This window comes from Salmo salar, chromosome 13, assembly GCF_965601325.2.
Source record: "Salmo salar chromosome 13, fSalSal1, whole genome shotgun sequence".
NCBI lineage: Eukaryota > Metazoa > Chordata > Actinopteri > Salmoniformes > Salmonidae > Salmo > Salmo salar.
The window spans coordinates 76,931,051-76,957,521 of NC_138303.1; the positions used below are offsets into that span (position 1 = coordinate 76,931,051).

General features: G+C 43.4%; 2 protein-coding genes across 7 annotated transcripts in view; one reads left to right on the forward strand and one right to left on the reverse strand.

Annotated features, from left to right (window-relative positions):
• The first annotated feature begins 2,552 nt into the window (after positions 1 to 2,552).
• On the forward strand, positions 2,553 to 21,480 carry LOC106568022 (mitochondrial fission factor homolog B). Of its 5 annotated transcripts, none has more exons than XM_082960343.1 (8): positions 2,553 to 2,897; positions 4,203 to 4,430; positions 5,431 to 5,570; positions 10,441 to 10,532; positions 11,338 to 11,523; positions 13,520 to 13,594; positions 13,743 to 13,815; positions 19,977 to 21,480. In XM_082960343.1, the coding sequence occupies exons 2-8, from the start codon at positions 4,220 to 4,222 to the stop codon at positions 20,106 to 20,108; spliced, it is 909 nt and encodes a 302-aa protein (XP_082816469.1). In that variant the 5' UTR covers positions 2,553 to 2,897; positions 4,203 to 4,219; the 3' UTR covers positions 20,109 to 21,480. The 5 variants fall into 5 exon arrangements, with proteins under 5 accessions (XP_082816469.1, XP_082816468.1, XP_013993499.3 ...); XM_082960342.1 differs by having other exon boundaries at positions 4,206 to 4,430; XM_014138024.3 differs by lacking the exon at positions 11,338 to 11,523 and having other exon boundaries at positions 2,554 to 2,897; positions 4,206 to 4,430.
• An 814-nt stretch (positions 21,481 to 22,294) lies between these two features.
• Positions 22,295 to 26,471, reverse strand: part of amot (angiomotin) — a 51,710-nt gene continuing 47,533 nt past the window's right edge. For both annotated transcript variants that reach the window (XM_045693548.2, XM_045693545.2), the window contains one exon: positions 22,295 to 26,431. In XM_045693548.2, the coding sequence (XP_045549504.2) occupies positions 26,316 to 26,431 (116 nt within the window). In that variant the 3' untranslated portion in view covers positions 22,295 to 26,315. The remainder of the gene's footprint in view (positions 26,432 to 26,471) is intronic.

A 26,471-nucleotide genomic window follows, 5' to 3' on the forward strand; every position in this document is an offset into this window, starting at 1 on the left:
GGAAATAAAGAAGTAATAACATGGTAATAATTTATGCGCCTGCTGAATAGTACTATTCCTTATACTAAACTACATACTATAGCTGAAGCCAGTGCACACATTTTCCTGAAGAAATACCTTTCTACACTTTACTACTTCTAAAATAACTTAATATTTCCTGATGTATTAAAGACAAAACAAAACGGTGTTATTATTTGTTCAAAATGTGTTAATCACTTGTTGTTATTTCTGGTTTTATTATTTTCATTCTTTACCATTGAAAACTGATATTTATTTGTCTTTTTATGCAATCAAAATATAATGATTTGCCCAGATGGATTGCTGCTGAATAAAATGTAAATTTCAAATAGTTCACAATTTGATTGTTGAAGACCAAGTCCCATAAACTGTGCATCAAGTATCAAGTTTTTCTCTGGACATTTAAAAAATTGCCATTTCAAATAGTTGGCACTGGCAGGACAAGTTTACAATCTCACTGGATTTTTGAAGACCACTGTTCGCAGCAGAGAAGGTTAGGACCCCTGGTATAGAAGTGGCAAAACACAGATGACGTAACTGCATGTGGTAACTAGTGATGACCATTTTGAAACGTTGTCAGGGATTTTTGGCTGGGAATGTGGCGACTCCCAGTGAGCGTTCTGGGGATGACAAAGAGGAGACCTGGCTGATGACTGTGCCACGTTTTGTGAGCAAGAGATAGCCAGACTACTAAATTGGGCTAAGGAACAGAATTTGGGTATTGTTGAAAGGCCATCGGTGTGTGTTCTGCAAACAATAGGGCAGATGAAGGTGTGGCATGAGTGTGATGAACAGATAGATGTGGTTATAGACAGTGAGGAAAAAGAAAAAGTGCAGAGGGAAGATGTGTGTTGCGGAAGATTTGGGCCAAGTACTACAAACCGCACTGTGCTGTCTCTGATGGCTTAGAATTGAACCTGATGAGATTGAGGATGAATTACCTGTGGTGGCAGATGTGGTGAAGACCGAGCCTCGACCAGATGGTCATGCAAAGGATGATTCTGAAAATGTTGCTGGTTCGAATCCCTGAGCCGACTAGGTAAACAATCTGCCAATGTGCCCTTGAGCAAAGCACTTAACCCTAAATCAAATCAAATGTATTTATAAAGCCCTTTTTACATCAGCTGATGTCACAAAGTCCTATACAGAAACCCAGCCTAAAACCCCAAACAGCAAGCAATGCAGATGAAGAAGCATGATGGCGAGGAAAAACTCCCTAGAAAGGCAGGGACCTAGGAAGAAACCTAGAGAGGACCCAGTCTCTGAGGAGTGGCCAGTCCTCTTCTGGCTGTGCTGGGTGGAGATTATAACAGTACATGACCATGATGTTAAAACGTTCATAGATGACCAGCAGGGTCAAATAATAATAATCACAGTGGTTTTAGAGGGTGCAACAGGTCAGCACCTCAGGAGTAAATGTCAGTTGGCTTTTCATAGCCAAGCATTCAGAGTTCGAGACAGCAGGTGCGGTAGAGAGAGAGAGTCGAAATAGCAGGTCCGGGACAAGATAGCACGTCTGGTGAACAGGTCAGGGTTCTATAGCCGCAGGCAGAACAGTTGAAACTGGAGCAGCAGCACAACCAGGTGGACTGGGGACAGCAAGGAGTCATCAGGCCAGGTAGTCCTGAGGCATGGTCCTATGGCTCAGGTCCTCCAGGAGGGGAGGAAGAGCGAGAGAGAATTAGAGGGAGCATACTTAAATTCCCACAGGACACCGGATAAGACAGGATAATTATACCAGATATAACAGACTGACCCTAGCCCCCTGACACAATACTGCAGCATAGGTACTGGAGGCTGAGACAGAAGGGGTCGGGAGACACTGTGGCCCCGTCCGACGCTACCCCCGGACAGGGCCAACCAGACGGGATATCCGCAAACCACCAACTTACTACCCTGAGACAAGGCTGAGTATAGCCCACGAAGATCTCCCCCACGGCACGAACCCGAGGGGGCGCCAACCCTAATTGCTCTTGTAAGTTGTTCTGGATAAGAGCGTCTGCTAAATGACTAAAATGTAAATTTAAAACGTAGTAGGCCTAGGCCAATACAGAGTGATACGAATGTGTGCTTCAGTAAGGTTGGCTTCTTAACATTCGTTGCCATGGTTATCAAATGTACTGCAGAAATGTAACTTAAATCACAGAGAATTGATGTTGTGGTGGCAACTGCAGAGAAGTACTTGGGTCAAGGTGTTTAATTAAAAAGCCCTGTCCTCCCAGGCCATCGGATCAGTTATGGTCAAAGTAGTGAAATGAGGTGGTGTTTTCTTTTATGAAACAGTGGTATATATGTGTTGGGTTGGTGGTGGTGCAATTTTTTTTTTGTGTATCACAAAATGTAAAGCTGACAATGAACTGACAAGGTAAATATCTGTCGTTCTGCCCCTGAACAAGACAGTTAACCCACTGTTCCTAGGCCATCATTGTAAATAAGAATTTGTTCTTAACCGACTTGCCTAGTTAAATATAGGTTAAATAAAAAAATACAAAAAGTTATGGACCACACACTCCCGCACAGGAGGTGGCGGCATGCACGAACAAATGATACCAAAGAAGAACGTTAGTAGGGTCGCCAGCGAGCTAATGTCAACTTTATAAAGTTTAGCTACATAGCGTGCTAGTACCCTACGCTTTTATCTAAATAGCTATACTTTTTTTTTTTATTGATAAACTGTCAAGCTACGTTGTTGTTAAAGATAATGTCAAATTGCTGCTGACAACTTCGTGATAGTTGACCAACTTATTTGGCTATCAGCGATACTCCAGCTAACTTTAGCTACTAGCTAGGTCGCTTGCATTCTAACTGACAAGCTAGCTAGCAAAGCTACTCGCTAATTTAGCTGGCCAAATATCTCTGCCCTGCAAGTTACTCCTCAGGTCTGTCATCTTTCTAGCTAGATATATCTTGCATTTATTTTACTGTAGAAAGTGTGATGACGACAGGACAATGATCAAAGTATGATGACGAAAAAACGATGAATAACGTTAGCCAGCTAACGCGCTAGCCCTTGGTGTTTGAGTGCAACAAGTAGCTAGCTAGCACTACTTGCCAGCACTTTTTCAGGCTTGGTAGCTTGATTGCTAGCTAACACTGGCTTACCATAACCATATTGTGTTGCCATAGCTAGCTATTTAGCTTGTCATGAGCTATTCTCACAACTAATTTAACTAACTACAACAATTGTCTTCAGCCATAGCTATCCAGTAGTGTTTCATACCTAGCCACCTAACTTTAGTCTGATTAATCAGGTTGTAACGTTAATACACAATTAATTGGTATGTACAGCTAGAAACTAACGCCTACAAAATCGTGTAAATGTTCCTTACAAGCCAGAATGTTGAATACAATTACATTTGAACTTACTCTACCGGGACAAACTATCCATAGGAATGTATTGTTTACCCGATTTTTTAGAGAGTAGTTAGGTAACGTTATATGGTTATGTTCAGCACCGAGGTAAAATTATTTTATATTGGATGTTCAGTTTTTAATCTTGTCAATATGCCTAGCTATTGAACCAAGCGTGCCATGACAACGGAAATGGTGGGCTATTATCTCAATCAGGGGAGGGTGGAGAACAATCAACATATTTTTTTTGTGTGTGAATTTCAAAAACAAATATTCTGATTTTATATCTACACAAAAATCTGCAATTCCCCAAATAGTGTGGATTGTTCTCCGTACTCTACCCTGATTCAGAACCATTTTCACTGTCATGGCATGCTTGGTTCCATAGAGCAGTTGAAGACAAACTGCACAGACAACCGGTATAGTAAGTTTATTAAACATTCTGTCATGTAAGGAAAATGTACATGATTTGCAGGCATTACTTTAAGGCTGTATATACCAATTCAACTAGCCACCTAGGTACGCAGCTCTCACATTAATTGAGTTGCCTGCCATCTGCAATGATTTGACAGGCCCCTAGCCAATTAAACTCAACAATTTACGATGGAGTTGGGCGGCGACCAGTGTGGGCGGACTGGATTTAAGCACCCAAAGAATAACATAGGATAGTTCCAGCTAATCCACACTGCATGAAAATGAACCTACTAACATTTGACTAATCCTGTTGCATAATCAGCTAACAACATCCAAGTATAGTCTTACAAGGGTAGTATAGGCTTGTCAAAGATGCACTGTGACTTCAGAAGTTGTAACACATTTTGATCTTAAAACAGCAGCTGCCAGTGCTACCATGGCCTCTTCGGGGTTTCGGGGAGACGTTTCCCAGGTGCGTCGTGGCCGTGACCCCATCTTCTCTGAGGCCATCAACCAGAAGATGCGTGTCCCTGACCGGCTGAGAGTGGGGCCAGGCATGGGACAGAGATGGGAAGAGGAGAGGCAGGAGTGTGCTGACTGTCCCGCTTCTTACAGCATGCACATCCCAGACAGGCTGTCTCTCACAGGTGGGGACATGGATGGTCTGGAGGTAGGCCTATTGATAAAGACAAAACAGGCTTAAGTTCAAATCAAAATCAAGTTTTATTTGTCACATGCCCCGAATACAGCAGGTGTAGACCTTAAAGTGAAATGCTTACATACAAGCCCTTAACCAACAATGTAGTTTTAAGAAAAATAAGTGTTAAGTAAAAAATAGACAAAAATAAAAGTAACAAGTAATTAAAGAGCAGCATTAAAATAACAGTAGCGAGGCTATATACAGGGGGTAATATGTGCAGGGGTAATATGTCAATGTGCAGGGGTAATATGTACATGTAGTTAGTTAGTGACTATGCATAGATAATAAACAGTAGCAGCAATGCAAATAGTCTAGGTAGCCATTTGATTAGCTGTTCAGGAGTCTTATGGCTTGTTAAGAAGCCTTTTGGACCTAGACTTGGAGCTCCGGTACCGCTTGCTGTGCGGTAGCAGAGAGAACAGTCTGACTAGGGTGGCTGGAGTCTTTTACAATTTTTAGGGCCTTCCTCTGACACCGCCTGGTATAGAGGTCCTGGATGGCAGGAAGCTTGACCCCAGTGATGTACTGGGCCGTACGCACAACCCTCTGTCGTGCGGTCGGATGCTGAGCAGTTGCCATACCAGGCAGTGATGTTCAGCACCGATGCTCTCGATGGTGCAGCTGTATAACTTTGAGGCTCTGAGGACCCATGCCAAATCTTTTGACTCCTGAGGGGGAATAGGATTTGTTGTGCCCTCTTCACGACTGTCTTGGTGAGTTTTGACCATGATAGTTTGTTGACGTGCACACCAAGGAACTTGAAGTAGAGTTGCGATAGAACAAAGACGGGTCAGAAGAAAAACTCATTTAGCCACATAACAATGCTGGTCCAAAATGCTCTGTTGATTCCTTTTTTTCTTCAGGATTTGAGTCGGAGCAATAATGGGATCTGTGTGTGAGTCCCTATCATATCTCAGTGTTCTTATATCTTTGTGACTTACTAATAGATGCCCCGGACATGAGCCCCCATCCACTGTTCACGTCATCCAAGCAAGGCTCAGCCCTCCCTCTGGGGCCTGCATGGGAGGCACAGCAGCACAGTGCCTGGAACAGAGAAAGAGACCCCTACATGAGGGAACCAGTGCAGGTATGTGAGAGTGGAGACTGGACCTTTTCTTTGGGAATGAGTTGTCTGACAATAATTGGATAAGTGTAGTGTCACTGATACATGTAGTGTCAAGCCATTGCTCTGAGTGTCATTCTTTAAAGTGTTCAGAATCGTGCTTAGGGAGAGCATTTGATGAGATGGAGTTAGCAAAAGATTCAATATGCAGGTACCACCTAGATTGAAACATTCCCAGCAGCTTCCATCTGGCCCTACCCTCACCATCGAAATCAGGGATGGCCAACTTTGATGGGGGTGGGGGCCACCAAAAAGATCTGGACTCAACACGGGGGGGCTCGCGGTTCTGCATACCCATATCTATACCTAAGCATTCAGTCAGCCGGCACTAGCCTTTTGGTGGGCCTAAGCAAAATTCAAAGTTTTAGTTAATTTCATGCAATTGTACACATTTTGCCTAAATTGCACCTTATGTATTCTGTTCTTTTACCTGACGGAGACCCCCCTCCCCCAAAAGAGATTTGCAGGGATGCAAACTAGTCACCTTTTCCGCGAAATTCGTCGTTTTGAATCCAAAATAGGTGACCTACGTGATTCGTGTAGAATCGTGCAACTGGAATTTGGAAAGTTTGAGGTGAGGGAGAAAATATTGTTAGCAGTGTTAAGTACCTTGCTACAGTAGCTGGATAGAATTCTCTGTTAGCTAGCCAGAGAAATGTTGAGCAACATTAGCCAACATAACTGATCAAATAATTGAGTTTATGGAGTGAAAATTAGCTGGCTAATAACGTCAGACAGCTAACGTTACAACATCAGATGAGCTAACGTTAGTAACCTAACCATTCGCTATAGTATTAACTGGTATACGACTCCTTGTCGTTCCTCAAGTTCTAACGCGATAGTTGCTTACTGGACCCTGGCAATCTGTGTGAAATGTTATCAAGTTAACAAACTGTTTTCAAATCAAATTCTATTAGTCACATGCGCCGAATACAACAGCAACCTTACAGTGAAATGCTTACGTACTTACGAGCCCCTAACCGACAAGCAGTTAAAAAAAAAAGATAAGAATAAGAGATAAAAGTAACAAGTAATTAAAGAGCAGCAGTAAAATAACAATAGCGAGACTATATACAGGGGGGTACCGGTACAGAGTCAATGTGTGGGGGCACCGGTTAGTTGAGGTAATATGTACATGTAGGTAGAGTTATTAAAGTGACTATGCATGGATAACAACAGAGTAGCAGCAGTGTAAAAAAAGGGGGGGGGGGGGCACAATGCAAATAGTCTAGGTAGCCATTTGATTAGCTGTTTAGAAGCCTCTTGGACCTAGACTTGGGGCTCCGGTACCGCTTGCCATGCGATAGCAGAGAGAACCGTCTATGACTAGGGTGGCTGGAGTCTTTGACAATTTTTAGGGCCTTCCTCTGACACCGCCTGGTATAGAGGTCCTGGATGGCAGGAAGCTTGGCCCTGTTGGGGCTGTATGCAAATTAGAGTGTGTCTAGGGTTTCTGGGTTAATGGTGTTGTGAGCCATGAGGAGCCTTTCAAAGCACTTCATGGCTACAGACGTGAGTGCTACGTGTCAGTAGTCGTTTTGGCAGGTTACCTTAGTGTTCTTGGGCACAGGCACTATGGTGGTTTGCTTAAAACATGCTGGTATTACAGACTCGGACAGGGAGAGGTTGAAAATGTCAGTGAAGACACTTGCCAGTTGGTCAGCGTGTGCTTGCAGTACACGTCCTGGTAATCCGTCTGGCCCTGTGGCCTTGTGAATGTTGACCTGTTTAAAGGTCTTACTCACATTGGCTGCAGAGAGCGTGATCAGTCTTTCGGAACAGCTGGTGCTCTCATGTATGTTTCAGTGTTATTTGCCTCGAAGCGAGCATAGAAGTAGTTTAGCTCATCTGTTAGGCTCGTTTCACTGGGCAGCTCTTGGCTGTGCTTCCCTTTGTAGTCTGTAATGCTTTGCAAGCCCTGCCACATCCAACGAGCGTCAGAGCCGGTGTAGTACGATTCGATCTTAGTCCTGTATTGACACTTTGCCTGTTTGATGGTTGGTCGGAGGGCATAGCAGGATTTCTTAAGCTTCCGGGTTAGAGTACCGCTCCTTGAGTTCCAGCTCTAGCCTTTAGCTCAATGCGGATGTTGCCTGTAATCTATGGCTTCTGGTTGGGGTATGTACGTACGGTCACTTTGGGGACAACGTCATCGATGCACTTATTGATGAACCCAATGACTGATGTGGTGTACTCTTCAATGCCATTGGAGGAATCCCGGATCATATTCCAATCTGTGCTAGCAAAACAGTCCTGTAGCTTAGCATCTGCTTCATCTGACCACTTCTTTATTGATCTGGTGCTTCCTGCTTTAATTTTTGATTGTAAGCAGGAATCAGGAGGATAGAATTATGGTCTGATTTGCCAAATGGAGGGTGAGGGAGAGCTTTGTATGTGCCTCTGTACGTGGAGTAAAAGTGGTCCAGAGTTATTATTTTTTTATTTGGTTGCACATTTAACATGCTGATAGAAATTTGGTAAAACTGATTTAAGTTTCCCTGCATTAAAACCTGTTAGGGCTAGGGGGCAGTATTGACACGGCTGGATAAAAAACATACCCGATTTAATCTGGTTACCACTCCTACCCAGTAACTAGAATATGCATATACTTATTACATATGGATAGAAAACACCCTACATTTTCTAAAACTGTTTGAATGGTGTCTGTGAGTATAACAGAACTCAAATGGCAGGTCAAAACCTGAGAGATTCCTTTACAGGAAGTGGCCTGTCTGACCATTTCTTGAACTTCTTTTCCATCTCTATCATTTACTAAGGATCTCTGCTCTAACGTGACACTTCCCACGTCGTCCATAGGCGCTCAGAGCCCGGGAAAAAACAGAATGTCGTCATTCCAGCCCCAGGCTGAAACACATTATCGCCTTTCTCAAGTGGCCGATCAAGGGACACGGGCTTATGCGCGTGACCCCGACCGCCCCCGCCTTTGGGATTTTTTCCTCTGTTTGCCGAAAAGGAGATTCCCTGTCGGAATATTATCGCTTTTCTACGAGAAAAGTGTCGTAAAAATTGATTTTAAACAGCGGTTGACATGCTTCGAAGTACGGTAATGGAATATTTAGAATTTTATTGTCACGAATTGCGCCATGCGCGTGACACTTCTTTACTATTTCGGATAGTGTCTGGAACGCACGAACAAAACGCCGCTATTCGGATATAACGATGGATTATTTTGGACCAAACCAACATTTGTTATTGAAATAGCAGTCCTGGGTGTGCATTCTGACGAAGACAATAAAAGGTAATCAAACTTTTATAATAGTAAATATGATTATGGTGAGTGCTAAACTTGCCGGGTGTCTAAATAGCGAGCCCGTGAAGCCTGGGCTATGTACTTAGATTATTGCAAAATGTGCTTTCACCAAAAAGCTATTTTAAAATCGGACATATCGAGTGCATAGAGGAGGTCTGTATCTATAATTCTTAAAATAATTGTTATGCTTTTTGTGAACGTTTATCGTGAGTAATTTAGTAAAATGTTAGCGAATTCCCCGGAAGTTTGCGGGGGGGTATGCTAGTTCTGAACGTCACATGCTAATGTAAAAAGCTGGTTTTTGATATAAATATGAACTTGATTGAACAAAACATGCATGTATTGTATAACATAATGTCCTAGGGTTGTCATCTGATGAAGATCATCAAAGGTGAGTGCTGCATTTAGCTGTCTTCTGGGTTTTGGTGACATTATATGCTGGCTTGAAAAATGGGTGTCTGATTATTTCTGGCTTGGTACTCTGCTGACATAATCTAATGTTTTGCTTTCGTTGTAAAGCCTTTTTGAAATCGGACAGTGTGGTTAGATTAACGAGAGTCTTGTCTTTAAATGGCTGTAAAATAGTCATATGTTTGAGAAATTGAAGTAATAGGATTTTTAAGGTTTTGAAAATCGCGCCACAGGCTGGCAGTGGCTGTTACGTAGGTGGGACGCAAGCGTCCCACCTAGCCCATAGAGGTTAAAGTCCCCAGCTACTAGGAGTGCCGCCTCTGGGTGAGCATCTTGTTTGCTTATGGTGGAATACAGCTCATTCAATGCTGTCTTAGTGCCAGCCTCTGACTGTGGTGGTATGTAAACGGCTACGAAAAATACAGATAAACTCTCTAGGCAGGTAGTGTGGTCTACAGTTTATCATGAGACACTCTACCTCAGGCGAGCAATAGCTCGAGACTTCCTTAGATATCGTGCACCAGCTGTTATTTACAAAAATACATAGTCCGCCGCCCCTTGTCTTACCAGACGCCGCTGTTCTATCCTGCCGGTGCAGCGTATAACCCGCCAGCTGTATGTTGATAGTGTCGTCGTTCAGTCACGTCCATGAAGCATAAGATATTACAGTTTTGAATGTCCCGTTGGTAGTTTAATCTTCCGTGTAGGTCATCTATTTTATTGTCCAAAGATTGCACGTTTGCTAGCAGAATGGAAGGAAGTGGGGCTTTATTCGATCGCCTACGAATTCCCTCTACAGTATGTGGTTAATTTACAGAATGAGAGAATTAGGTGAAACTGAGGCGTTGCTTGTTAAACAAGTGGATTCGGGGATCAAGTGTAGCTGGAGCTGGGCCTGGCTTAAGCTGGAAGCCACTATAGAGTTGAAAGGAACACCATACACTCTCCCTTTTTTTCAATACAGTGGATAAAAAGGGGTATGCCAGATGTACTTTGCATGTTTCAGTGCATAAAAAAGTGTCCCCTTTTTGGGCCCTCACCAGTTTGCATCCCTGGATTTGGAAATTGATCCGCAGGCCTACCAAAGGGGGCCACCAGTTGCCCATCTCTTCCTTATCGAACTCATGTTACTCTTTCTCTCTTCTGTGACAGAGTCCACTGCGTAGGTCCTACAGTGACCAGGCTTTTGGCAGGAGCAACCCTGGCACCCCCACCTGCAAACAGACACCGCACACCCCTATCTCGTAAGTACAAGACACATTGGATTAAACACTTCTGAACTCCTTTTAAATGTCACCATAGAGATCCATCTCTTTCCTTGGACCAGACTGAGTGGCTTACTACATTTGTCATTTAGTAGAAGCTCTTATCCAGAGTGACTTACAGGAGCATTTAGGGTTAAGTGCCTTGCTCAAGGGCACATCGACAGATTTTTCACCTCGTTGGCTCAGGGATTCGAACCAGCGGCCTTCCGGTTACTGGACCAACGCTCTTAACCGCTAGGCTACCTGCCTCTCTGCGTGCTCCTCTGCCCAGTGAGGGGGTTACATGTACAACGCTTCCTCAGAAGTGGAGAAAAAAAGCTAAACACATTACAAAAAGCTCCCAAAACACATGGTGCTGAATGTTTTTAAAGCATGATTTTTGTTGGTTTTCATCACCTTGTGGACGAGACAACTCGGCCATATGTAACTAGAGTAGCATGAATTACTTATCAAAATTCTTTCAACACAACGCTTGCCTTTCAAGCCTGGAACATTTCACGAAGACAAAGGGAAAGTTGCATTGTTGGCTTGGGACACATTCTATTGACGTTGCGCTGCCTCAGGCCCCATGCAGTGTTGTCCTCCTATTCTTCACCAGTGTTTCCAGCAGAGAGAGACGCATTGGTTTCTCTGATCTCTAGCCTGTCCTTACATGTAGGTTATATTTGAGGCAACGTGAAGTTGTGGCGTTGTCACTATGCTTGGTAAGTGTTGTGCTCCTCTGTCTGTCCTGTCTTTTGTGGTGACCCAACCCACCCCCACCCCTCACTCGTGCTTGTTGTAGTTGCGGCGGTTCAGGATGCCCCCCTCAGCGCTCCTCTACTGCTGCTGTAGACACCATGCCCATTCCCCTGGTGCTCCCTGCCACCCTACCCAGCCTCCTGTCCCCACAGACCATGCTGCAGGCTGCCAAGGAACTGGGCCAGCAGGCCTCACAGTGCCTTCTGCAGACTGTCACTCAGAAATACAGGTTAGGGGATAGCGGCTAATCCTACCTTCTACAACCTGAGTGACCCCTGCCTACCCAAACCGAAATCTTAACAAATGGCACCTAACCTCCTTCCATTTCTTCCTTGCTTGGGCTTGCATTTATGTCCTTACACTACTAGTTCTCACTTTCTTTGCTAAGCTTTTGCCTCAATAAAGGATTCATTCTTGACTACAGGATCACTTCCTTTACTCACAACTTAGGTTGAAATCATACTATTTTTATTTGACCTTTATTTAACTCTGCAATTCAGTTAAGAACAAATTGTTATTTACAATGACGGCCTTGGAACAGTGGGTTAACTGCCTTGTTCAGGGGCAGAATGACAGATTTTTACCTTGTCAGCTCGGGGAATCGATCTAGCAGCCTTTCGGTTACTGGCCCAACGCTCTAACCACTAGGCTACCTGCCGCCCCAAGTATACCATGAAATGCTTGCTTATTAGCCCTTCCCAACGATGCAGAGTAAAAAAATAACAAAATAAGGTATTTGAAGTAGATATGTACATAAAGACAGGGTAAAGTGACTAGGAATCATGATAAATAAGAAGAAGAATAATAAGAGTAAAATGGTGTATGTATATACAGTACCAGTCAAAAGTTGACACCTACTCATTCAACGGTTTTCTTTATTTTTTATTTTCTACATTGTAGAATAATAGTGAAGACAAACTATGAAATGACACAAATGGAATCATGTAGTAACCAAAAAAGTCTAAATATATTTTGATTTGTTTAACACTTATTTGGTTACTACATCATTACATATGTGCTATTTCATAGTTTTGATGTCTTCACTATTATTCTACAATGTAGAAATAAAGAAACTCTGGAATGAGTAGGTGTCAACTTTTGACTGGTACTGTATATAGTGTATACACTGAGTGTACAAACATTAAGAACATCATCCTAATATTGAGTTGCACACCCCTCCCCTTTTGCCCTCAGAACAGCCTCAATTTGTCAGGACATGGACTCTACAAGGTGTCAAGCGTTCCACAGGGATACTGGCCCATTGTCAAGTTGGCTGAATGTCCTTTGGGTGGTGGACCATTCTTGATACACACGTGAAACTGTTGAGTGTGAAAAACCCAGCAGTGTTGCAGTTCTTGACACAAACGGGTGCGCCTGGCACCTACTACCATACCCCGTTCAAAGGCACGTCAATATTTTGTCTTGCCCATTGTTAAGCCTCCGTCTCGAGGCTTAACAATCCATCTTTAACCTGTCTCCTCCCCTTCATCTGCGCTGATTGAAGTGGATTTAACAAGTGACATCAATATGGGATCATAGCTTTCACCTGGTCAATCTGTGTCATGGAAAGAGCACAGTCTGTGACTAGGGTGGCTGGAGTCTTTGACAATTTTTTGGACCTTCTTCTTACACCGGCTGATATTAGAGGTCCTGGAAGGCAGGGAGCTCTGCCCCAGTGATGTACAGGGCCGTCCGCACCCCTCTCTGTAGCTCTTTGCGGTCGAGGGCGGTGCATTTGCCATAGCAAGCGGTGACGCAGCCAGTGAAGGTGCTCTCGAGGGTCCAGCTGTAGCACTTGTTGAGAATCCAAGGGCCCATGCCAATTCTTTTCAGCCACCAGAAGGGGAAGATACGCTGTTGTGCCCACTTCATTAATATGCGTGTGGGTATGGACCATGTTAAGTCCTTAGTGATGAACTGTCCTGTCCCTCTGCACTCTAAACTCTGCTTGCTGCTTCTCCCTGCTTTGCTCTTGCTTCGGGTAGAAGTTGCCAGTAGGCACACATCTTGGATCAGCCCATTGTACCCTAATCCTAACCTTAGCCTTTACAGGCAACAATGGAAACTGATCTTAGATCAGCATCCATGGGACAACTTCATCTTACTACTGCTTTGTGCTGTCTTTTGTTGCCCACTTCTGGTTGTTTTTCCTCATGCTGGGTTCTTCTATTTGCCTTGTGTTGAAAGCCCCTTTGCAGACTGTGGTCTCTCTTCCTGGTTTAAAGGTTCAGCTATCCTGAACACCCAACTACCGCTGTGGTTGAGGAGCCCCCTGTGTATGTCGAACCAGCCAGGAAAAGGTGACAAGTTCTGGCAAACCATTGGCATTTCCTATTATTGGGCTTGTTTTGTGGTACCAAAAACACATTTCTGAAGCCTAAAGCATTGAAGTGTGGGTGTGTGTGCACATGCACCATTTACCTTTATCCCTGTTTGTGTGGTTGGCAGTGCCATGCGGGACTCCTGGATGAGCCCAGATGAGGGAAGTGCAGCTGTTGAGTTCATCGTACTTAGGAGACAGGTAAGCAGGCTAATAACCCCTATCGCGGGTGAAAACGTCTGAATGACAATGTCTGATTGACACCTGCATCTGAACTAGTCTACCTTATAGGATAATGCTAAATCAATATAATATAAATTGACGTGGAAAGTTAAGGGGAAGCTATAGGAGACAGCTGTGATCTAGGCCTAGGCTATATGAAGATGAAATTGACAACCAATGGAAAATAGAACACATGCACTCAACCATAGCCTATTGATACATTTTAGTGAGCAGTGGGTGGTTATGTTGACACTGGGCCTACATTTTTATTTGATTAAGTATTTTATGTAAGAGTAGCCTATACTCTGGATATTTCAATTTCTTTGTCTTTCACGCATCTCGACAGGCAACTTGCCTATCTCTTCCCCCTTTCTCTTAAACGAGTAGCATATCAACTCAGCAAAAAAAGAAACGTCCCTTTTTCAGGACCCTGTCTTTTAAAAGGTAATTAGTAAAAATCCAAATAACTTCACAGATCTTCATTGTAAAGGGTTTAAACACTGTTTTCCATGCTTGTTCAATGAACTATAAACAATTAATGAACAGTCATTAAAACACTAACAGCTTACAGACGGTAGGTAATTAAGGTCACAGTTATGAAAACTGAGGACACTAAAGAGGCCTTTCTACTGACTCTGAAAAACAACAAAAGAAAGATGCCCAGGGTCCCTGCTCATCTGTGTGAACGTGCCTTAGGCATGCTGCAAGGAGGCATGAGGACTGGAGATGTGGCCAGGGCAATAAATTGTCCATACTGTGAGACGACGCTACAGGGAGACAGGACGGACAGCTCATCGTCCTCGCAGTGGCAGACCACGTGTAACACCTGCACAGGATTGGTACATCCAAACATCACACCTGTGGGACAGGTACAGGATGGCAACAACTGCCCGAGTTACACCAGGAACGCACAATCCCTCCATCAGTGCTCAGACTGTCTGCAATAGGCTGAGAGAGGCTGGACTGAGGGCTTGTGGCCTGTTGTAAGGCAGGTCCTCACCAGACATCACCGGCAACAACGTCCCCTATGGGCACAAACCCACCATCGCTGGACCAGACAGGACTGGCAAAAAGTGCTCTTCATTGACAAGTCGCGGTTTTGTCTCACCGGGGGTGATGGTCGGATTCATGCTTATCGTCGAAGGAATGAGCGTTACACTGAGGCCTGTACTCTGGAGCAGGACCGATTTGGAGGTGGAGGGTCCGTCATGGTCTAGGGCGGTGTGTCACAGCATAATCGGCCTGAGCTTGTTGTCATTGCAGGCAATCTCAACGCTGTGCGTTACAGGGAAGACATCCTCCTCCCTCATGTGGTACCCTTCCTGCAGGCTCATCCTGACATGATCCTCCAGCATGACAACGCCACCAGCCATACTGCTCGTTCTGTGCGTGATTTTTTGCTAGACAGGAATGTCAGTGTTCTGCCAGGGCCAGCAAAGAGCCCGGAACTCAATCTCATTGAGCACATCTGGGACCTGTTGGATCGGAGGGTGAGGGCTAGGGCCATTCCCCCCAGAAATGTCTGGGAACTTGCAGGTGCCTTGGTGGGAGAGTGGGGTAACATCTCACAGCAAGAACTGGCATATCTGGTGCAGTCCATGAGGAGGAGATGCACTACAGTACTTAATGCAGCTGGTGGCCACACCAGATACTGACTTACTTTTGATTTTGACTCCCCCTTTGTTCAGGGACACATTACGCCATTTCTGTTAGTCACATGTCTGTGGAACTTGTTCAGTTTGTCTCAGTTGTTGAATCTTGTTATGTTCATGCAAGTATTTACACATGTTAAGTTTGCTGAAAATAAATGCAGTTGACAGTGAGGACGTTTATTTATTTTTTGTTTTTTTTTAAATATACACTGCTCAAAAAAATAAAGGGAACACTTAAACAACACAATGTAACTCCAAGTCAATCACACTTTTGTGAAATCAAACTGTCCACTTAGGAAGCAACACTGATTGACAATAAATGTCACATGCTGTTGTGCAAATGGAATAGACAACAGGTGGAAATTATAGGCAATTAGCAAGACACCCCCAATAAAGGAGTGGTTCTGCAGGTGGTGATCACAGACCACTTCTCAGTTCCTATGCTTCCTGGCTGATGTTTTGGTCACTTTTGAATGCTGGCGGTGCTTTCACTCTAGTGGTAGCATGAGACGGAGTCTACAACCCACACAAGTGGCTCAGGTAGTGCAGCTCATCCAGGATGGCACATCAATGCGAGCTGTGGCAAGAAGGTTTGCTGTGTCTGTCAGCGTAGTGTCCAGAGCATGGAGGCGCTACCAGGAGACAGGCCAGTACATCAGGAGACGTGGAGGAGGCCGTAGGAGGGCAACAACCCAGCAGCAGGACCGCTACCTCCGCCTTTGTGCAAGGAGGAGCAGGAGAAGCACTGCCAGAGCCCTGCAAAATGACCTCCAGCAGGCCACAAATGTGCATGTGTCTGCTCAAACGGTCAGAAACAGACTCCATGAGGGTGGTATGAGGGCCCGACGTTCACAGGTGGGGGTTGTGCTTACAGCCCAACACCGTGCTGGACGTTTGGCATTTGCCAGAGAACACCAAGATTGGCAAATTCGCCACTGGCGCCCTTCACAGATGAAAGCAGGTTCACACTGAGCACATGTGACAGAGTCTGGAGACGCCATGGAGAACGTTCTGCTGCCTGCAACATCCTCCAGCATGACCGGTTTGGCGGTGGGTCAGTCATGGTGTGGGGTGGCATTTCTTTGGGGGGCCGCACAGCCCTCCATGTGCTCGCCAGAGGTAGCCTGACTGCCATTAGGTACCGAGATGAGATCCTCAGACCATATGCTGGTGCGGTTGGCCCTGGGTTCCTCCTAATGCAAGACAATGCTAGACCTCATGTGGCTGGAGTGTGTCAGCAGTTCCTACAAGAGGAAGGCATTGATGCTATGGACTGGCCCGCCCGTTCCCCAGACCTGAATCCAATTGAGCACATCTGGGACATCATGTCTCGCTCCATCCACCAACGCCACGTTGCACCAGGAGTTGGCGGATGCTTTAGTCCAGGTCTGGGAGGAGATCCCTCAGGAGACCATCCGCTACCTCATCAGGAGCATGCCCAGGCGTTGTAGGGAGGTCATACAGGCACGTGGAGGCCACACACACTACTGAGCCTCATTTTGACTTGTTTTAAGGACATTACATCAAAGTTGGATCAGCCTGTAGTGTGGTTTTCCACTTTAATTTTGAGTGTGACTCCAAATCCAGACCTCCATGGGTTGATAAATTGGATTTCCATTGATTATTTTTGTGTGATTTTGTTGTCAGCACATTCAACTATGTAAAGAAAAAAGTATTTAATGAGATTATTTCTTTCATTCAGATCTAGGATGTGTTGTTTAAGTGTTCCCTTTATTTTTTTGAGCAGTATATATATATATATGTCTCAAGTTTGGACACCTACTCATTTTTACTATTTTCTACATTGTAGAATAATAGTGAAGACATCAATTCTATGAAATAATACATATGGAATCATGTATTCACCAAAAAAGTATATATTCAGCTCAGAAATTGCAGCACAAATAAATGCTTCAGAGTTCAAGTAACAGACACAGCTCAACATCAACTGTTCAGAGGAGAATGCGTGAATCAGGCCTTCATGATCAAATTGCTGCAAAGAAACCACTACTAAAGGACTTGCTTGGGCCAAGAAATACGAGCAATGGACATTAGACCGGTGGAAATCTGTCCTTTTGGTCTGATAAGTCCAAATGTGAGATTTTTGGTTCTAACCGCCGTGCCTTTGTGAGACGCAGAGTAGGTGAACGGATGATCTCGTGTGGTTCCCACCGTGAAGCATGGAGGTGTGATGGTGCTTTGCTGGTGACACTGATTTATTTAGAATTCAAGGCACACTTAACCAGCATGGCTACCGCAGCGATACGCCATCCCATCTGGTTTGCACTATCATTTGTTTTTCAACAGCAAGAATGAGTGATGGAGTGCTGCATCAGATGACCTGGCCTCCACAGTCACCCGATCTCAAGCCAATTGAGATGGTTTGGGATGAGTTGGACCGCAGAGTGAAGGAAAAGCAGCCAACAAGTGCTCAGCATATGTGGGAACTCCTTCAAGGCTGTTGGAAAAGCATTCCAGGTGAAACTGGTTGAGAGAATGCCAAGAGTGTGCAAAGCTGTCAAGGCAAAGGGTGGCAATTTTCAAGAATCTCAAATTTAAAATATATTTTGATTTAACACTTTTTTGGGGGGATTACTACGTTATTGCATAGTTTGTCTTCACTATTATTCTACAATGTAGAAAATAGTAAAAATAAAGAAACCCTTGCATGAGTCCAAACTTTTGACTGGTACTGTTTGAGTTAGTTCATATAAGGAAATTAGTCAATTGGAATAAATTCATTAGGCCCTGATCTATGGCTTTCACATGACTGGGAATACTGTTATGCATATGTTGGTTTAAGATGCCTTAAAAAAAAGGTCTTGGGGTGAATCAGAAAACCAGTCAGTATCTGGTGTGACCACTATTTGCCTCATACAGCATGACACATCTCTTTTGCATAGAGTTGATCATGCTGTTGATTGTGGCCTGTGGAATGTTGTCCCAGTCCTCTTTAATGGCTGTGCGAAGTTGCTGGATTTTGGCGGGAACTGGAACATGCGGTTGTACTCGGCAATCCAGAGCATCCCAAACATGCTCAATGGGTGACATGTCTGAGTATTCAGGCCATGGAAGAACTGGGACATTTTAAGCTTCCAAGAAGTGTGTGCAGATCCTTGCGACATGGAGCCGTGCATTATCATGCTGAAACGTGATAGCGGGAGATTTAACGGCACGACAATGGGCCTTTTGGATCTTGTCACAGTATCTGTATATTGAAATTGCTATCGATAAAATGCAATTGTAAGTTGACCGTAACTTGTGCCTGCCCATACCATAACCCCACTGCCAACATGGGTCCATCTGTTCACAATGTAGATGTCAACAAACCTCTTGTCCGCAAGACGCCATACATGTGGCCTGTGGTTGTGAGGCTGGTTGGACGTACTGCCAAATTCTCTAAAATGACGGAGGCGGTTTATGGTAGAGAAATGTCCACCAGAGCTTTTGCCAGAGAATTAAAATGTCCATTCCTGCAGTCAGCATGCCAATTGCATGCTCCCTCAACCTGAGCCAACTGTCGCATTGTGTTCTTTGACAAAACGGAACATTTTAGTGGCCTTTTGTCCCCAGCACAAGGTGCACCTGTGTAATGATCATGCTGTTTAATCAGTTTATTGATATGCCACACCTGTCAGGTGGATGGATTATCTTGGCAAATGAGAAATGCTCACTAACAGGGATGTACACACATTTGTGCACAATCTGAGATTAAGCTTTTTATGAGTATGGAACATTTCTGGGATCTTTTTCAGCTCATGAAACATGGGACCAACACTTTACATGTTGTGTTTACATTTTTGTTCCGTGTAGTTTGAAACTTTTTAGCAATTTAAAAAGCATCGATCAATCCTCTTGCTGGCTGAATTGCAATAAAATAGGTCAGTGTTGGCAATGAACTGGTGGGGAAGTTTGAATGGCGAAAGTGACATGTAGCTCTGGTGTAATGTAATCACAATGGCTAAATTAATACATTGCTGCAGAGAAATGTAATTTATTCATTCACACAACAAACTCAGACCTGTCAGTGGCAGGCTACCCTGTATTTGTATTCTGCCATTGTATCCAGTCAAAATGTAGTAGGCTAGAAATTGCATGAAATGTTTATATAGGCCTATATTAATTCATGACAGTATCTTATGGTGCTGGTAAGACGTTAGGGGACTTGGTGAGTGACATCAGTAGCATCTTTAGGCTTAATTTGGTCTTATTTCTCGCAATATACCTGTTTACTGTGAGTGCGGCCAAATGCGTTGGTTCCATCAGTGCCATCATGATTGTGTAGCCTGTGTTCAACCAGTAGATGGAGCCATAACTTCAATATTTTCTTCTGGCCATTGAGTTACTAATGTTATGGATACTTGTAAGATGTCCTTTCTTTTGAGTCTCAGAACCTGAGGCCATCTTTACACTACGACAAATGTTGTGTATAAACAAAAATAATCGGTCACTTACAGTATAACAGCTCAGGGCCTTTCTCGTGTCCAGGTGGTGAAGATGAGTCGTCGTCTGGCGGGTCTGGAGAAGCAGAACGCTGAACGCAGACAGACTGAGCTGGTGCTCTTCTCCCTGCTCCTTTCTGCCTGCCTGCTCAACGGATGGCTCTGGATACGCAGATAAGACACACGTCACTCAAACAGCCCGCTCATCTGCTCTGCAACACTAGGTCTGCTCCAACCAGCGACTTTGCTCAACTCTGCATTACACATCCACTCAGCTGGGTAGTTTGTCAGTGCACTTATTCTTACACACATGTTGGTGTTGAGCACGTATAGATCTCAATGGCCCATCTCCTTTCTTTCAAGGCCAGGGCCCAGATTCACTAAACACTTCTTACGCATAACCATAAGGTTCCTCAGAAGGAAAATATGTTCATAAGATAGTTTAAGTGTAATTCCTCAACAATATCTTCTTACAAATCTTCATTTCTTGGCAACTTATCTAGCTAGCAATGGCAATCATGTTAGCATATTTCTTACTGAGATTACTGTTCTAAAACATGTTATTGGGTTTAAAATGATCAATACTGAAACTTTCAGATGAAGTTTGTGTGAATTAAACTGCTTTCATGAGCTTTTTCTCTCACTGCCCAGAGTTTAAGACAAGGGTTTAGCTAACTTGGAATTAAGAACCACATTTCTTCTTAAGGAGAAATAGAGAAAGAAAATGTCCAATAACCTTTTGAGGAATAACAACTTTGCTTAACTTTCTTCTTAAGTCTATAGTTAAGGTTCTGTGAATCTGGGCCCAGGAGAGGAAGCTATTTCGGCAACTGTTAAGGTAGGGCCTTAGGACTATGATGATAAAATGAAGGTGTTGAGCATTAGTGGTGTGCATAGGTCACAAATATGGACTAAGTTGATTGTCAAGGTGGATGCTGGCATATTTCAACATTATCAGGGATTGATCCATGTCATGTTTGCCTAAAGGATTGGCCATCTCTGTGACTTGAACAGCTAGTGTTTACCATGGTTGGAGGTGGTGATAGGAAATGATAGTGTTACTGCGGAGGCTTCTATATTGTTTTAGTTGAGATGGATAATCAGATTTACGTCATAGGTCTGTCAACACAGTTTGTGTAAACTTAACATTTCAATCTAGTTGGTAACCACTGGTGGAATGCCATGAGTCAGTTGGTAACTGGTCCAAAGTATCTAGTATAGTATGATTTACTTGGAACTCTTCAGACTTAGAAGCCTAAATTGTAATCCGTTTGACAGTACATGGGTAATAAGGTCCTTCTGTAAGGCCTCTATTTAATCGAGACATGTCTGCGTTTGAATGCCTGTGACATGAAGTGCTTTGAAGTTGGCTGCCTCAGTGACTGATCTTTTCCAGACCAGTTTATACTATGAAATTATATGTTTCTCAGAAGTCAAATGACATTAACCATGAATGTAAACTGAACACTAATTTATTACATGGGGTTTCTTGTTCTTTTTCCATTTTTGAAGTTGTACTGGGTTTTCAATAAATTAAATATAAATGTTGAGTGAGGTTTGTTTTGTACGTTGGGCCTTTCACCTGCTTGAACCTTGTCTGGGGCCGTATTCATTACGTCGATTCTGTTGCAAACGGAACAGAAGTGGTTTTTTTCCATTGGAAAACTTCCGTTTGGAGTAAACATGCGTACCCTAACAGCAATGGTTTGACATTTGAGTCATTATTTCTAACATCGATAGTGCCTACACTTTCTAGTGCCGTTTTGAACTTCTAACACAATAGGGATAATAAGGGAGTGGTTTGACACAAGAGCAAGTGCTCACACCGCTGGAACATCTGGGTGGTATTCATTATGCAGATTCTGATGCATGGGATTTGTCAGTTGTGGTTTGGTTGCATTCAATGGCAACAAGCTGCTTGTGGATTTGACAGCTCTAATGCTGTTCCACCAAGACACTGCATTTCAATCTGATTGAATCTAGCCCTGAGATATCGAAGAAGTCAACTAGTCTAGTTCCACTGCATGTTTTCATTGTTCCCCTCTAATCAGGGACTGATTTAGACCTGGGACAACAGGTGGGTACAATTATCAGGTAGAATAGAAAACTAGCAGGGTGGTGGGAGGCTCTTCATGGAGGCTGTGGCGTAAGCAAATGCATTGTCCTAGAGAGATTTCCAGGGTTATCGAAACGTCACACCAGGGTAAGCCTACAGGAAACAGTCCTTAAGTGTTTCTAAAATCCCCTATGGGGAAAAATGAATAACCATTTGACGGCTAGGTTTTATAGCTCATACTGTGGTACTATATACCAAAAAAATACATGTAGTGTACATTCTGAAAGAGCAAAATGCACAGAACAAAGTCGCATTGTATATTTATTTAACAAAAAAATGTAATACTAAACCAAGTAAACTCACTATCTGAAACATTTGGAACTTTGTCAGGAGTACATAAATTACACCCCCCCAAAAAGTTGAACCACAAATAGAAACGGCATGAAATTATATTTTTTTGTAAAAACCAGATGGTTGATTAGAAATACAATTTAATTAAACATGAATGGCGATTGTACAGTAATGACATTGTCAAGCAGCATCTATTTTACAGATTTTGAAAAGGCACAAATACTAGACCTTGCATCTTTAAAAAAGTAACATTCATAACTACCAGAGATTCCGGTAAACTCACCAACTCTCTGCTCTTGATTGACCAAAAACGTTAATACATAGTTTGATTATAATTATTCCCATCACCACACTGATAAGGCAGGTCTACAGGCTCACTTTGACTTAAACATGTAAATGCTGAGCACTTGTAACATGAGAGAACTTGCGAAATCTGTTTGACAGTAATGAAACAGGACACCTTATGAAATTTAAAGCAAGACCCAAGGACTGGCATTTGGGTGGGACCGCAAAGAGTTGCATATTGTAAAGGGAACACCTTTGCTTTAAGAGTTTAATTAATTTATGTATAAATGACATTTTCTGAAGCTTCAGGTGCAGGCTGGTACAGTACTTGATAATGGGGACTCTGACATGTCTATATGATTGTTAGTAACACCATGAAAAAACATTTGATGCTCTCCCAATAAGTTGAACATTAGATCCATTGGCCTTTTGAAAATGTAACCATTGAAAAGTGTCATTTTACAAACAGTAAAACAGCAAGTGCAACTACTTGCCATCCAAATGAGCCTTAGTGTAAAATTAACACAAAACAAATTAAAAAAATAAGCGTTCAACCCTATAGTCCCCACCCAAGGTTCAGTCTCCAATCCGAAGGGTCCATTGTCTATCCTGGACAAACAACTTGACACTACAAGGAGAGAAATTGCCCCCTGTGCTGGACATTTTTAATTTCTTAACACTAATTGTGCTTTTTATTCAGTTATAAAACTGACATACTGTACACTATATATACAAAATTATGTGGACACCCCTTCAAATGAGTGGATTTGGCTATTTTAGCCACACCGGTTGCTGACAGGTGTATGAAATTGAACACAGCCATGCAATCTCCATAGACTAACATTGGCAGTAGAATTGCCTGACTGAAGAGCTCAGTGACTTTCAACGTGGCACTGTCATAGGATGCCACCTTTCCAACAAGTCAGTTTAAATTTCTGCCCTGCTAGAGCTGCCCCGGTCAACTGTAAGTGCTGTTATTGTGAAGTGGAAATGTCTAGGAACAACAACGGCTCAGCCGCGAAGTGGTAGGCCACACAAGCTCACAGAACTGCCAAGTGCTGAAGCGCGTAAAAATAGTCTGTCCTTGGTTGTAACACGCACTACCGAGTTCCAAACTGCCTCTGGATGCAATGTCAGCGCAATAACTGTTCATTGGGAGCTTCATGAAATGGGTTTCCATGGCCAAGCAGCCGCACACAAGCCTAAGATCACTATGCTCAATGCCAAGCAACGGCTAGAGTGGTGTATAGCTCGCCGCCATTGGACTCTGGAGCAATGAATCACGCTTCACCATCTGGCAGTCGGACGGACGAATCTAAGTTTGGCAGATGCCAGGAGAACGCTACCTGCACCAATGCATAGTGCCAATTGTAAAGTATGGTGGAGGAATAATAGTCTGGGGTTAGCCCCTTAGTTCCAGTGAAGGGAAATCTTAACGCTACAGCATACAATGACATTCTAGACGATTCTGTGATTCCAACTTTGTGGCAGGCTCTTTCCTGTTTCAGCAAGACAATGCCCCCGTGCACAAAGCGAGGTCCATACAGAGATTTGTCGAAATCGGTATGAAAGAACTTGACTGGCCTGCACAGAGCCCTGACCTCAACGACAACTGCGAGCCAGACCTAATCGCCCAACATCAGTGCCCGGCCTCACTAATGCTCGTGGCTGAATGGAAGTAAATCCCCTCAGCAATGTTCCAAAATCTAGTGGAAAGCCTTCCCAGAATAGTGGAGGCTGTTATAGCAGCAAAGGGGGGACCAACTCCATATTAATGCCCATGATTTTGGAATGAGATGTTCAACGAGCAGGTGTCCACATACTTTTGGTGATGTAGTGTACTTCTTTTAAACACTGGCCTAACTCCATCAGCCAGGTTGGAGAAATGTAGATACGAGGAGACAGTTTGTTTGAGCAGGTGAAGTAAAATTTTGTTCAGAGATATTATTGACCTCAGTGTTGCGTTTTTTTTTTTTAAACGTCCACTTAACCTATTGACAATAGTGGGGTCAGGCCAGGAGACGGGCTGGTGGAGAGTTTCTTTGGTCCCACATTTTTGGTTTGGATTAAAAATGCTCACAACTGCTACCTAGATTATGTGGGTGGATATTTCAGTCACTGTTAGAAAGTTTGATGTGATATCTATGATACAGACAAGGATCATAGATATAACATTACCACATCAAGCCACAGACAAACTCATTGTTACCTTTGGTCAAAAGAAAGGGACATGTGCGGTTGTGAAACTGGCTTGGATTTCAACTGTTAACATCACCACATAGGTTGCGTTTAACCAGGAAAAAGATCAAAATTGGGCTTCCTTTGTAAACGGAAGCCATATAGTTTCATAAATACAATGTCAATCGATGTAGAAAGACAGTTGATTACCAGATTGTCTGATCATTGCATAAACGAGTAGTTAAAATCCTAACGGACTATTTCAGGCCTAATATAATTTGAAGCAAGTCTGGGCGGAAGACCCTTTCAAACCCAGCATGACTGGAATGAAGGACACTTAACAGGTATAGTGGACAACCTTAACTGATGCATAGGCACATCGGTGAACACCAAACCTCTTCTACTGCTGCACTTCGAAAGAGACAGACCCCATCCAGTGGGGTCACACAGGCAGCACATTGGACCACAGTAGAAATGTGAGTGTCGCTCCCCCAAGTTTCACTGTGACATGGGGGGCCGGTCCCCCAATACTTTAAACAGTGCATTGTGGTCCTTGGCTGGCAGTGCCATGTAACCGAATGGCTTCTAAAAACCTATTCCATTCAGTTCAGTTAAATGATACACATGCCATACATACAGTATTTACAGGTTAAAATGTTTTGTAGTTTACAATATCACTGATTACCCAAGTGCCACATCTAACATTGGTGAATAATGTACTGTTTACTACATATAAATAGAGGACCTAAGTCAGACTTAACGTAAAAATATATATTTTTAAACACACTCATGAAAGTAAGTAGTGCAATAGATGGTAGCCAATACATTTGATCCAAGGGGGCTAGTTAACCAATAGATGCAACGTATGGTAGCCAATACATTTGATCCAAGAGGGCTAGTTAACCAATAGATGCAACGTATGGTAGCCAATACATTTGATCCAAGAGGGCTAGTTAACCAATAGATGCAACGTATGGTAGCCAATACATTTGATCCAAGAGGGCTAGTTAACCAATAGATGCAACGTATGGTAGCCAATACATTTGATCCAAGAGGGCTAGTTAACCAATAGATGCAACGTATGGTAGCCAATACATTTGATCCAAGAGGGCTAGTTAACCAATAGATGCAACGTATGGTAGCCAATACATTTGATCCAAGAGGGCTAGTTAACCAATAGATGCAACGTATGGTAGCCAATACATTTGATCCAAGGGGGCTAGTTAACCAATAGCCTCCAGCAACACTGTTCAAGAGTTCACTGATCATTCTGATGACACTAAAACCTCCCGAATCAAACCGTACAAAGTATTGTTCATTAATAAAGCACATCTAAAAAAGTTGTGCATTTGAACACACCCTCGGTCACCCGACAACTATTTAAACACCAAACGTTGAAAAAAAGAAACAAAAAGAGGAATCCTCCACCTATTTTGAAAGTGTGTGTCTAAATGTTTGTGTGTGTATTGATTGTGCACAAACACATATTGTCCTGTGACCTATAGAGGCCATGGTTCAGATGAGAATCTCCACCATGTCGTTGTCCTCCTGTTGAGGGGCTGATGTGGCCTGGGGGTGGGACTGTGCCAAGGCACGCCTCTCCAGGGTACTGCTGTGGAACACTGGTACATCTACAGAAACACCGGGAGAAGGTTGGTCAGTTGATCAAAG